The following is a 13,740-nucleotide window of genomic DNA, read 5'->3' as shown; positions in this document are numbered from 1 at the left end:
CATCCCGGGCACCCAGCATCCCAGGCACCCAGCATCCCAGCATCCTGGGCACCCAGCATCCCAGGCACCCAGCATCCCAGCATCCTGGGCACCCACCATCCCACCATCCCAGCATCCCAGGCACCAGCATCCCACCATCCCAGCATCCCAGCCTCCTGGGCACCCAGCATCCCAGCATCCCGGGCACCCAGCATCCCGGGCACCCAGCATCCCGCCATCCCAGCATCCCAGCATCCCGGGCACCCAACATCCCAGACATGTATCACCCCTGCATCCCAGACACGCCCCATCCCTGCATTACTGGGACCTCTGGCCATGTGTTTGTCCCGCATTCCTCTGTCCCGGGATTCCTGGTGCTGCATCAGCCTCATATCCCAGAATCTCTGTCCTTGTGTCACCCCCGGATCCCTGGGATCCCGGCCATGTGTCCCAGCTCCACCCCGGGACCCCCAGCCACGTTTCACCCCCCTCATGGTGGGATCCTGCCCACGTCACCCCCGGGACCCCAGCCAAGCATCTCACCAGCACGTGTTGCCCCCCCATGCCCGGCCGCCCCCTGCTCCATTAGCTGGCCTCAACTGATGTCAAGGCGCCGTTAATTGCCTCTCCTCGTTACAGTAATAGCTCTAATCACTCATAACGATTTTCACATCCCAGCGCAGCTCACCCGCTCCCCCCAGCCCACCTTGGGGCTCCATTAGGATCAAGCCCACCCGCAGCCGGGGTCCCCAAAATGCTTCCCGGAGCAGGGCCGGGCACCGAGACCGCGGGGACAGAGGGGTCCCAGGCTGGGGACATCGGGGCCAGGTCAAGCTGGGGACATCCGGAGCCAGGGACCTGGTGTGGAAGTGACCCCCCAGTTCTGCTGCTTTTAAGTAAGGTGTCCCCAGGGTGACGGGGAAATATTGCTCGGGGACACTTGAGCAGCACTTCAGCTCCACCTCATTAGCGTTGAGATGCCTTTGCAGCCCCCCCGAGATCCCCAGCGCCGGAGGGGACGAGGACCCCCCAAGTGCACTCAGGGGCGGCACAGGGTCTGACCCCTGCTCAGCCCCCCCATGGGGATGCAGCTGCATCCGCAGCCCTGATATCCCCCAAATCAGCCGCCCCATCCCTGCTGGGGGGGAACACAAAAGCACACGGCCAGTCCACTTAGAGGGGGACCTGGGGACCCCTCGAGGGCTGCTGGGGGGGGTGGGACCCCCAGGGAGCAGAGCTGGGGAGCACTGGGGAGCAGGGTGGGACCCCCCCAGGGTGGGACTCCCCATGCATGGGCCACCGGTGGGTTTGTTGGCGGCAAGAGGCAGGATCGGGCCCGGGCCCCCCAACCCTCATTAACCCTCGTTAGCGGGGCCAGGCCGCAGGGCCGCTGGGGGGGCAGCTCTGCCAGCGAGCGGAGCCGTTAATTACCTCATTGCCAGAGTCCATTACCGCTCCCCCCGGAGCGGCTGAAATGGAGAAACTGCGGCAGGAATGGTGCAAGGGGCGGGGGGGAGAATAAAATCAATCAGGGTTGAACCCTTGAGGGAAAGCAGCTGGGGGGGGGCTTAACCCTTCCCTGGCTGCCCCAAGAGGGAAACTGAGGCACAGCCACCGTGGGGGGGAAACTGAGGCATGGCTGCGGGGAAACCAACCCTGCTTGGGGCGGGGGGGGTCCGCAGCACACAAGGGCCCGTTTGGGGCGTTGGTCTGCGGTGATCTGCGGCGCGGGGCTGGAAAAGCTCAAGGTTGTAATCTTGTTCCTTCCTCAAATTAGATAAGAGGGAAAAAAGGCCATAAATCAGCATTGGCAGCGATTAGAGAGACCCCAAGGAAGCAGGTGGGGGATGCAGGTGGGGTCTGTGCCGGAGAGGGGCCGGATCCTGCCCGTGCGGCTGCGGGGCTGGACACCCAGCAAAGATTTGGGGACAAACAGGGGAAGCCACGTTGGGGGCTGGATGCGTCCCCCCGTGGGTTTGGGATGGGTGACAGGCTGCGGGATGCTGGGGACAGCTCTGGTATCACACCGTGCCCACCCCGAGCCCCTCGGCACCCACCACGGACCCTCGGCCGCTCCCGCTCTGTGCCTCAGTTTCCCCCATGGCGCTGCTTCCCCGGCGCTTATCTCGGGTCGCGGTGGGTAACAAAGGAGCTGCCAGGGCCCTGCCTGTGCTGCCTAATTAGCCAGATGAAATCAATTCAGCTCCATTACGGTCAGATCCAGGTCTCAACCATTACCAGGGCGGCCGGAGGGCCTGGGGAGGATGATGAAGTGGACGCTGAAGGGCACGCGATAACCCCCCGGCTCTGATGAGGGGGCACGGGGAAGGGAGCGCTTTGATCTTTTGGGGGGTGGGTGGCTTCTTTGTGCTGCAAAGTCCTGTCCCCCCCTCACCAAGCCCTTGGCAAGCGGACCCAGGCATCCGGGCCAGGGTGGCACAGGGTGGTCCCAGCACAGCCAAAATCCCTTTTTGGCTTAGAGTGGGGGTGGCAGCACAACCCCCCCATACCAGCACATCCCCTCCAGCTCCTCTTCCCCAGCCAGAGCCTCCCAGCTCCAAAAGGCTCCTCTTTCTCCCCAAAAGCCCCCGGTCGCACCCCATGCCAAGCGGACCCCCCCGGCTCAGCAAGGTCCCAGCGCGGGGGTACATGGATGGTTTATTATCGACCGGTTTTGCTGCAGAGCAAACGAGCGCGGGGTGTCCCCAAACCGGGGACCAGGGAGCAGCCAAGCCACGGGGTACCCCCAACTCCCCGGCGCAGCCGAGCCCCCCGGCTCCAATGCTGGGGGGGGTCTGAGCTCTGCCCCCCAAAGCAAACCCACATCAGCCAAGCGCCGCCGTCCCGGCACACCAAGGAAACGCCGAGGAGCCCGGTGGCACGGCCAGAACTGCGGGGGGCACAGCCACAACCCGGGGACACACAGTTTAGGGGTCGCAATCTCAGCCCTGCAGCTCCCGGGGTGGGGGGCTGGCACTTCCCATCATAAATAAAGTTACAGTCCTCTCCCCCCATCAGGGCATCAGTCCGGGGGGCTCTGCTGGGGGAGGGACGGGGGTTGCACCCCCCCGGCAGCAGGGAGGGCTGGGGGGCAGCGGGGAGGCAGGGTGGGGGTCCCCGCTCAGCCCAGGATGTCCAAGTAGACAGGGGGGGTCTTGACGAGGGCCTGGAGGCGGCTGTGGATGTCCTTGATGGGCCGGCGCTGCTGGGGCTCCCGCTGCCAGCAGCTCTGCATGATGCCGTACACCTCGGGGGGGCACGTGCGGGGCCGCTCCAGCTCCCGGCCCTGCGTGATGCACTCGATGGCCTGCACATTGGGGTGGAGATGGAGCCAGGTTGAGTGCTGACACCCCCATGGCGGGGGCTGGCATCATCATCATCCTCCCCCCCCGCTCACCTCGGTGTTGGAGAGCTGGTACCAGGGCTGCTTCCCGTAGGTGAAGATCTCCCAGAGCACCACGCCAAAGCTCCAGATATCGCTCTCGGTGGTGAATTTGCGGTAGAGGATGCTCTCGGGGGGCATCCAGCGGATGGGCAGCATGGTCCTGCCCCCCACCTGCCGGCAGCGGGGGTGTCAGTGGGGCACGGACCCCCCCACTCACCTCCCCACCTTAACCCTGCTTATTAAGCACATCTCCCATTAAATATGGGTGGGGGCCAGCAGCTAAAACTGAGCGCGGAGCTAGAAACGGGGTACACCTCAGCATCCCGCTCACCCGGTAATAGTCGGTGCTGTAGATGTCGCGGGACATGCCGAAATCACCGATTTTCACCACCATCTCGTGGCCCACCAGGCAGTTGCGGGTGGCCAGGTCGCGGTGGACGAAGTGGAGGGAGGCGAGGTAGACCATGCCCGAGGCGATCTGCGTGGCGATGTGCAGCATGTGGCTCAGCGTCAGCTGCCCGCGGGGCTGCCCCTGCCCCTGCTCCAGCATCTTGGCGTCGGGGCCGTGGGACCTGCCGGGGGACAGCGGCTGCTCGGAGAGGGGCCGGGAGCCGGGAATGGTGTGCGGAGATGTGTGCACACACGTAGAGGTGTGCGCACACACATAGAGGTGTGCAAATGTGCACACACACGCCAAGAAGAATGTGCACGTGTGCACACGTGCCGGGGAGGGAAATGCGTGTGTGTGCATGCACGCCAGGGAAAAGGGTGCACATATGGTGTGCACATATGCCCACACGTGCCAGGGAACAGTATACACATGTATATGTGTGTATACGTGCGCAGATTGCAGGGAGGGGCGTGCACTTGTGTACGTGTGTGCAAAGGAAGGGTGTGCACGTGTGTGCGTGCACAGGGGAAAGGTGTGCGCTAGTGCACACACGTGCGTTTGAAGGGCATACGCATGTGCGCAGAGGGGAAGCACGTACGCGTGCCAGGGAAGAGCGTGCACACGCGTGTGCGTGCACAGAGGGAAACCACGCAGGTCTGTGCACACGTGCCAGGGAAGAGCACGCACACGCGTGTGCATGCACAGGGGAAAGGTGTGCGCTAGTGCACACACATGCATTTGAAGGGCATACGCATGTGCATGTGTGCACAATGGGGAAGGACGTGCACACACGTATGCACACACGCGTGCATCCCTCCCTGGCATGTGTGCACACAAGGGAAAGGTGTGCACGTGTGTGCGTGCCAGGGAAGGCGTGTGCACAGAGGGGAAGCGTGTATGTGCACACATGCCAGGGAAGAGTGTGTACACGCGTGTGTGTGCACAGGGGAAAGGTGTGCGCACGTGTGCATGCACACGGGGGAACGGTCAGCACATACATGCACACGTGCCAGGGAAGAGAACACCTATGTGTGTGCACTCACAGGAAAGACGTGCACAGGGGAAAGGTGTGCACACGTGTGCATGCACTAGGGGGAAGGGTCAGCACATACATGGGGAAGAGCGTGCACACGCGTGTGCGTGCACAGAGGGAAACAGCACACACGTCTGCACACACGTGCCAGGGAAGAGCACGCACACGGGTGTGCACACACAAGAAAGGTGTGCACACATGTGTATGCACATGAGGGAAGGGTGTGCACGTGTGCAGGCACACAGGGGAAGGGTCAACACACACATGCACACATGCTGGGGAAGAGCACACCCATGTGTGCACACACACAGGAAAGGTGTGCACAGGGGAAAGGTGTGCACACATGTGCATGCACTAGGGGGAAGGGTCAGCACATACATGGGGAAGAGCGTGCACAGAGGGAAACAGCACACAGGTCTTTGCACATGTGCCAGGGAAGAGCATGCACACGCGTGTGTGTGCACAGGGGAAAGGTGTGCACACGTGTGCATGCACATCAGGAAAGGGCGTGCGTGTGTACATGCACACGGGAAGGGTCAACACATACATGCACACATGCTGGGGAAGAGCACACCCATGTGTGTGCACACACAGGAAAGGTGTGCACACGTGTGCATGCACTAGAGGGAAGGGTCAGCAAATACCTGCAGAAGAGCGTGCACATACATGGGGAAGAGCATGCACACGCGTGTGCGTGCACAGGGGAAAGGTGTGCACACATGTGTGCGCATCAGGGAAGGGCGTGCACGTGTGCATGCACACAGGGGAAGGGTCAACACACACATGCACACATGCCGGGGAAGAGCACACCCATGTGTGTGCACACACAGGAAAGGTGTGCACAGGGGAAAGGTGTGCACACGTGTGCATGCACATCAGGGAAGGGTCAGCACATACATGGGGAAGAGCGTGCACATACATGGGGAAAAGCGTGCACACGCGTGTGCGTGCAAAGAGGGAAACAGCACACAGGTCTGCGCACACGTGCCAGGGTAGAGCACGCACACGGGTGTGCATGCACAGGGGAAAGGTGTGCGCACGTGTGCGTGCACACGGGGGAACGGTCAGCACATACATGCACACATGCCAGGGAAGAGCACACCCATGTGTGCACACACACAGGAAAGGTGCGCATAGGGGAAAGGTGTGCACACGTGTGTGCATGCACAGGGGAAAGGTGTGCACACGTGTGTGCACATCAGGGAAGGGCGTGCACGTGTGCATGCACACAGGGGAACGGTCAGCACATACATGCACACATGCTGGGGAAGAGCACACCCATGTGTGTGCACACACAGGAAAGGTGTGCACACGTGTGCATGCACATCAGGGCAGGGTCAGCAAATACCTGCAGAAGAGCGTGCACATACATGGGGAAGAGCATGCACACGCGTGTGCGTGCACAGGGGAAAGGTGTGCACACATGTGTGCGCATCAGGGAAGGGCGTGCACATGTGCATGCACACAGGGGAACGTTCAGCACATATATGCACACATGATGGGGAAGAGCACACCCATGTGTTCACACACACAGGAAAGGTGTGCACAGGGGAAGAGTGTGCACACGTGTGCATGCACTAGGGGGAAGGGTCAGCACATACATGGGGAAGAGCGTGCACACACGTGTGCGTGCACAGAGGGAAACAGCACGCAGGTCTGCACACACGTGCCAGGGAAGAGCACGCACACGCGTGTGTGCGCACAGGGGAAAGGTGTGCGCACGTGTGCATGCACACAGGGGAACGGTCAGCACACACATGCACACATGCCAGGGAAGAGCACACCCATGTGTGCACACACACAGGAAAGGTGCGCATAGGGGAAAGGTGTGCACACGTGTGTGCATGCACAGGGGAAAGGTGTGCACACGTGTGTGCACATCAGGGAAGGGCGTGCACGTGTACATGCACACGGGAAGGGTCAACACATACATGCACACATGCTGGGGAAGAGCACACCCATGTGCACACACAGGAAAGGTGTGCACACGTGTGTATGCACACCAGGGAAGGGCGTGCACATGTGCATGCACACACATGCACACATGCCGGGGAAGAGCACACCCATGCGCACACACACACGTGCATCCATGCCAAGGACGAGCACACGCACCCCGGAGAGCTGCATGTGCGTGCAGCCGCACGCCCGCCAGGCCGGGGAAGCCGCGCACGAGCGCGTGCGAGCCCACGCCGGCCGGGTGCGAAAGCGCAGCCACGCGTGTGACACGGGGCGCGCGATGCCGGCCAGCTCGGCCGCGGCCCCCGCAGCCGTTTGTGCTTTGACGGCGAGCGCGGCTGACAGCCGTGCCGAAGCGGCCGCGGCCGGGAGCTGGGGGGGGTTCTGCTCGGCAGAACCATTAATGCCAAGTCCCATCACAATAATCATAAAAGCCACGTCTCAGAGCTCATCGCGCGGCCACTAAAGCGATGCCTCTGGCAGCCCCCCCCGTCTCGCAGCAATACCTGGGGGGGCAATCGAAAAGTCTCTGCTTATTCCAGCTGATGGCCAATCTCTCTCTATTTAAGCCTCTCAGACAGCTAATCTAATCAATATTGCAAGGAGGGCTGCATTAGCAGGGAGCAGGCTGGCTGCGCCGCGGCACTGATGGAGCGGAGAGTGGGGGGGGACGGATGGGACCCCCCGGCCCACCTGAGGAAGCGGTTGAGGTCGCCGTGCTTCATGTACTCGAAGACCATGATGAGGGGTTCGCCCTCAGTGCAGACGCCGTAGAACTTGACGATGTGTTCGTGCTGCAGCACCGTCAGCAGCTCGGCCTCACGTTGGAAATCCAGGCGGGCGCTTTCCGTCGCCTCCTTCAGCGCCTGCGGGCACCCGGCGTCAACCCGGCACCGACCCCCCCGCCGCGGACGCCCCCCACCCTCCATCATCCCCTCCGCACCTTCACGGCCACCAGCATCTTCTCCTGCTCCGGGAGGAGGTTGTAGCACTCGGCCAAGAAAACCTTCCCAAAGGCGCCTTCACCCAACTCCCACTTGAGCACGATGTCCCGCCGCTGCACGTGGTGCACACCTTGTTGGGGGCACCCACCCGTTAGTGCCCCCCCCAGGCTGGGGATGGGTGCAGGGGAGGATGCTCCCCCCCCAGCCCTTACAGGTATCGCAGAAGTACTGGGGGTTCTCAATGACGTTGGTTTTCAGCGCCTCCAGCTTGCTCTCGGCCGAGGACAAGGGGCTGCTGCCCAGGTTCATGAAGTGCAGGGACATGGCCAGGTCGTCCTCTTGGGCCAGCACCGCCGAGCCTGCGGGGACAGGGACGAGGCCATCGGGGGGTCCCACGCCCCCCCCAGCCAGCGCAGCCAGTGCCAGGCTCTGCCGAGCATCCCCCCAGCCCGGCCGGCCCCCGGGGGCCCCGCAGCCCGATCAAACCCATTTAGAGGCTGAATCCATTCCAGGAGTGAATTAGCAGCTGCTCCCGCGCTGCCGGGGGGGCCAGCACCCCCCATGGTCCCCATCCGCAGTCACCCCCCACGGTCTGCTCCCCACAGGGACTGTCACCCCGCAGCCGGCACGGCCTCCGTCACCCCAGGGGTGCGGGAACGGGGGTGTCCCTGTGCCACGGCTTGGTCCCCGCGGCACCGGGCGAAGGGGGGACTCACGGTTAATGCCGAACTTGGAGCGGCGCCCACACTTGTTGAGCACGATGAGCATGACGGAGAGGAAGAGGCAGGCAAACACGGCCAGCGCCACGGCCACCGAGACCTGGTGACAGCACGGACAGGGTCAGGATGGGGTCCCACCGGGTCCCTTCTCCCAGCCCTGGGGGGCTGAGGTGGCCACAGGGGAAACTGATGCACCGTGACTGTGCCCGTCATCCCCACCGCGTCCCCATCCCGCCTGGCTCTGGTTGGGCTGTGCCCCAAGGACCTGTCCCACCCTCCCTGGGGTGTCCTGCCCCCCCAGCCCAAAGCACAGAGCAGCCCCTCACCCCGAACGTGTGCTCGTCCGTCGTCTCCACGGGCCCCTCCAGCGAGCTGTTCCTGGTGCCTGGGGCAGGGAGACGGGTGCGGGGTGAGCGTGGGGTGCGGGCGCCCCATCCCCTGGGGTGCTTCTGGCAAGCGGGGGGACACCCAGGGTGGTAACACCCCTGCAATGACTCCGCAGGGTGGGGATACCCCAGGATCAGCCCTGGTGTGGGGGGATGCTCGGTTTGGGGGGGTCCACGCAGCGGGGCCCCTGTGGGGGCTCCGTCACTCACCCGGCGGGGACAGAGACACTGGTGCAGCCCAAGGGAGAGAGAAAGGAGAAACAGTCATTATTCCCCACGCAAGAACACCCCGTCGTCCCGCTCCCACCTGGGGAAACTGAGGCACGTACGGGACTTGTTATTCCCCAGGTGAGAGCATCCCATCCTCCTCCTCCCACCATGGGGAAACTGAGGCACCAGGCAGGGCCAGACAGCACAGCAGTGCAAGGAGAGCTGCGGCACAGCCCATCCACAGGGACCGGGGACGGGGCCCCCCCAGGCACCCGGCACCCACCGGGGATGGGCTCCTCGGGGCTGAAGCTGAAGGGGTTGTCCATGAAGCGGCCCTGGACGCTGCGGGCGGCGGAGCCCAGGGGGTTGCGCACCAGGAGGGTGTAGTTGCCGTTGTTGACGTGCGTGGGCCGGTTGAGCTGCAGGCAGCCGTGCAGCACGGTGGAGTTGTGCTCGTACTCCACGATGCGCGTGTGGATGTAGGGACCCTCGAGCAGCGCCGAGCCGTTGAACAGCCACCGGATGCTGGGCGCGGGGTTGGCGTCCACCGAGAAGGGGATGCACCAGAAGTGCTGCGGGATGGCCTCGTGCAGGAGCAGGATCACGGGGGGGACTGGGGGAGACGGTGCCGAGTGGGTCCCCGAGTCGCACCCGTCACCCGGACCCCGCGCCGGTCCCCTCCGGGTTGCTCACAGGTGACGTTGAGCATCACGCTGTCCTCCGCCGACCCCTCCGTGTTCTCTGCCCGGCACGTCAGCTCTTTGTGGTTGAGGCGGGAGGAGATGTTGCTGATCTCCAGCACGATCTCCCAGTCCGAGAGCTGCGGGGAGTGCCGGGATGGGTGAGCAAACAGCCCCCCAAGAGCTGTGCGTCCTGCGTCCCCGCCCACCCCACCAGGGAGGGGACGGTCTTGCCTTGGTGACGATGGGTGGCTCGAATGCCCCCTCGGGGACCAGCCATTCCCCGGTGGCCGGCGGCTCGGCCGCGATGCGGCAGGTGAGGTTGACGCTGTCCCCTTGGCGCAGCACCGCCTCGGGGGGCTCGATGCGGACGGTTGGGGGCTCTGCAGAGGGGAGGGGGTGAGCGGGGTCACCTCCTTGCCCTGTCCCCAGCCAAGCGGCTCAGGAAGGGGGACAAGCACCCAAAGCTGCACCCTGGCACGTACCGCAGGCGCCAAGGGGCCGGCTGCCCAGCGGCACCAGGACGCCGCCCTCCCGGCACTCCAGCGACTGGTTCCCCAGCTCGGCCCGGCTCCCGTTCTGCCAGAGCTGCAGCCAGTGGACACCACAGGAGCAGCTGAAGGGATTTCCCACCAGGACGCTGGCACGGGGCAGGGAAGGGGACAGCGGTTGACACGGGCTGTGGCGGCTCAGGCGCAGGGTCGTGCACCCGCAGCGGGGTCAGCATCAGCATCCCCAGCCCCGGCTGCACCCATCCTGCACCAAGCGCTCCCAGGCAGGGGATGCACCCAGGGCCGGGTGCCGCGCGACGCCAGCCACCCCATCCGCGTCCCCATGCCCGTGGATGTCACCAGCCACAACCGGGGGCGCGTCCCCAGCCCCATTGCTGCCTCCGTGTCCCCCCAGGGCTGCAACCCCGGCGGGGGAAGCTCCGACTCGCCTGTCCCCCCATCACTCACAGCTCCTGCAGGGGCAGATGCTGGAAGGTTTTCCAGGAGAGGTCGTGCAGCGCGTTGGAGGAGAAGTTCCTGCCGGCACAGACCCCATCAGCCGCCCCTTCCCCCATAGACCCAGCCCCAAATCACCCCCCCAACCCCTGCGGGGGGCCCAGCACATGCCACAGTATGAGGCAGCACCAGGGCCATTGTCACACCAGTGCCACTGTTGTCACACCGTGACCAAGCAAAACCACCCCTGCCAGGCGTGACCAAGCTCAGCGTGCCAGCGGGGAGCCCCACGCACCCCACACCAGGGAGCCCCCTGCTCTCTGGGGTCCCCTCCCACACGGTGGGGGCAGCTGCCTGCATTCCTGCCCCGATCGATGGTTTCCCACTCAGAGGCGAAGCCCCACACAACCCCCCGAGGCTGGCTGGGGCAGCAGGGACACCATCGATCCTGCCGGGTGCGGGGACCAGCCACCCTGCACCGGGATGCAGCGCCCGCGGCCCAAAATGGGGGGGGGGGGAAGCGTTTGGGGGGGATACTCACACATGGCTCAGTCTGGGGGTGTCCTGGAAAGCGTCAGTGGAGATGTACTGCAGCCCCGAGCTGGAGATGGTGCTGGGGGAGGGAAGGGCTGAGCACCCGCACTGGGGACCCCAACTCCCCATCCTGGGAGCACCAGAGATCCCCCGTCACCAGCTCCCCCATTTCCCCGTGCAGGGACCCCACCCCGTGGCGCTCACAGGCTCCTGAGGTCCCACAGCATCCTGGTGTCAGCCCGGGTCAAGTTCGTCAGCGCCGGCTGGTTCTCGATTACGCTGGAGAGCAAATGAGGGGGAATCGGGGAGCAGCCCCAGGATCCCCCATGGCAGGGGCTGCCAGCAAAGCGTGGGGCAGGGGGAGCAGAGGGGACACGGCTGTCCCCCTCCCCATGATGTGCCTGCGCTACCCTGTGCCAGCCCGCAGGCAGGGATTGGGACAGGGAAGGGGCTGAGCTGCCCCACTGTGCCTCAGTTTCCCCTGGGCAGCCAGGGGTGAGCGGGAAGTGGGGTCTCTGACCCTCATCCACAACAGGGGTGTCCCTACCACCACCCGCATGGACAAGGCTGTGGGGATGAGCGTGGCTGGGGTAGGGGGACAGCTGGGGGTCTCTCGGGGGACCCGTCATCCCCGCCACCGCCGGCCCCACCCGGCAGTGAACAAAGAGCTGGCAGCGCCTCGCCGCACAGCACCCCCAGCATGTGGGGAAACTGAGGCACGGAGACGTGCCGCAGCCAGCCCCGGGCAATGCGGCACGGTCACAGCTGCGCTGTGGGGAGGACGCAGGAGTCCTGGCACCCCAGCATCACCCATAAACCCCAAAGCACCCTCCTCGCCTCTGCTCTCCCCAGCTGGTGTCCTGGAGCAGGTGGATGAGCAAGAGCAGAGGAGATCCCCCACCCAGCAAATTCTGGGGACCCCCTCAGACCCCCTCAGTGTCCCAGCCCACAGACCCTGGGGCAAGGTGACAGCCCCGCCATGTCCCTTCGCGCACTCTGGCCCTGCCTGCCACAGTGTGGGTGCTCCTGCGTGGGGACCCGCTGCGCCTTCAGTCCCAGCATCCCTGGGGGGATGCAGCAGGGACCCCCCAACTTTGTAGCCCCCAAAACCTTCTACCAAGCTCCTCACAACGATTCCAACCCCAGATCCAGCTCCAGTGCCGTGGTCTCAGCCCCATAGTGCTCCTGCCCCAGCCCAGCACCATCATCCCATCACCCCCAAGCCCCATCGCCCTGTCCCCGAGCTCCATCACTCCCAGCTCCTACACCCCACCCCTGAGCTCCATCATACCCAGTCCCACCGCCCTGTCCCCGAGCTCTAACCCCATCCCTGCATCCCTCAGCCAAATCACCCCCAGCCCCTACACCCCACCCCTGAGCTCCATCATACCCAGTCCCACCACCCTGTCCCGGAGCCCCAACCCCATCCCTGCATCCCTCAGCCCTATCACCCCCAGTCCCTCTGCCCTGTCCCTGAGCCCCATCGCCCCCAGCCCTATCCCTGCGTTTCCCTGCCCCATCACACCATTCTGGAGCTCTGCCACCCCCAGTCCCACTGCCCTGTCCCCCAGCCCCACCGCCCCCAGCCCCACTCACACGTCGGTGAAGCTGTGCGTTCCCAGCAGCTGGGCCAGGCTGCCCACGGTGCCGGGCTCCCGGCAGAGCAGGGAACCGGCCCGGGGGCAGCGGCAGGGCCGGGGGCACGGCCGGGCAGCGCCCGGGGCGGCCAGGGGCAGCGGCAGCAGCAGCGCGGCCAGGCAGAGCCAGGCGGGCAGCGGCGGCATCGCGGACCCGGACCCGGTCCCGGTCCCGCTGCCGGACCCGGTGCCGCCTCCCTCGCACTTACCGGGCAGCCCGAGCACGGGGCCGCGCGGGGCTTAAAAGCAGCGCAGGGACCGGCCTCCCGGGAGGGGCCGGCGGCTCCCCCCGCCCCGGCACCGCCCCGGAGACCCCCCCCCGAGCCGCGGGCGGGGATGGAGGGGCAGGACCTGCCCCCCCCCCGGCCGGGATTCACCGGTACTCGGGGATCGGGAAGCCCCCTGTCCCGGGGGGGCTCAGCCGCAGCCCTGCCCGGCGCCCCGCGCCCCGCGGGGTGGGTGTCCCGCCCCTGTACGGGCACCCATGGGGCGTCTGCCTGCACCCCAGTGCTGCACCTGCACCCTGCCCACACACCTGCACCCCACATCCCCAAACCTGCCCCCCGCCCAGTCCCACTGGGGCACACACCCCCCCACACACCTCTCCCCCTCCAGGACCTGGCTCCAGATCAGAGCTGGCAGCGCGTAAGGGACAAGGGACATGACATCAGCACCCCCAGGCTCGCAAAGCCACCGATGTTTCAGCCCCCCCACCGCAAAATCTCAAATCACAAGGGAGCCACCCTGGCCCCAGCTCTTCGCTCAACGCCCCGTTGTGTTGGGGTGCAGAGAGGCTGGGGGTGCGGGGACACTGGGTGGCACAGTGGCCATCCCCTGCTGTCACCCTTGGCCAGCAGCCTCCTCCTCCTCCCCGGGGGGGCAGGACACGCTGCCCTCCCGCCGTGGGTCCCCATCCCCACCCGGCTGTCCCCAAGCCTG

The 13,740-nt window shown here is 65.3% G+C and overlaps 1 protein-coding gene across 1 annotated transcript; it reads right to left on the bottom strand.

The window, feature by feature from the left end:
- Positions 1-3,086: 3,086 nt before the first annotated feature.
- NTRK1 (neurotrophic receptor tyrosine kinase 1) lies at positions 3,087-12,948 on the bottom strand (the record flags this gene model as incomplete). Its single annotated transcript, XM_082073237.1, has 17 exons — positions 3,087-3,286; positions 3,377-3,535; positions 3,696-3,936; positions 7,438-7,610; positions 7,688-7,818; positions 7,901-8,047; positions 8,405-8,507; positions 8,734-8,792; positions 9,004-9,021; positions 9,287-9,616; positions 9,697-9,823; positions 9,918-10,066; positions 10,169-10,323; positions 10,643-10,711; positions 11,172-11,243; positions 11,369-11,443; positions 12,761-12,948. 17 exons carry the CDS (start codon positions 12,946-12,948, stop codon positions 3,101-3,103), a joined length of 2,382 nt encoding a protein of 793 aa, XP_081929363.1. The 3' UTR covers positions 3,087-3,100.
- Between the last annotated feature and the right edge of the window lie 792 nt (positions 12,949-13,740).

The sequence above is a fragment of the Streptopelia decaocto genome (assembly GCF_964273445.1).
Source record: "Streptopelia decaocto genome assembly, chromosome: 26".
NCBI classification, from domain to species: domain Eukaryota; kingdom Metazoa; phylum Chordata; class Aves; order Columbiformes; family Columbidae; genus Streptopelia; species Streptopelia decaocto.
Note: the sequence above shows the minus strand (reverse complement) of the source record. Positions and strands in the feature narration are given on the sequence as shown.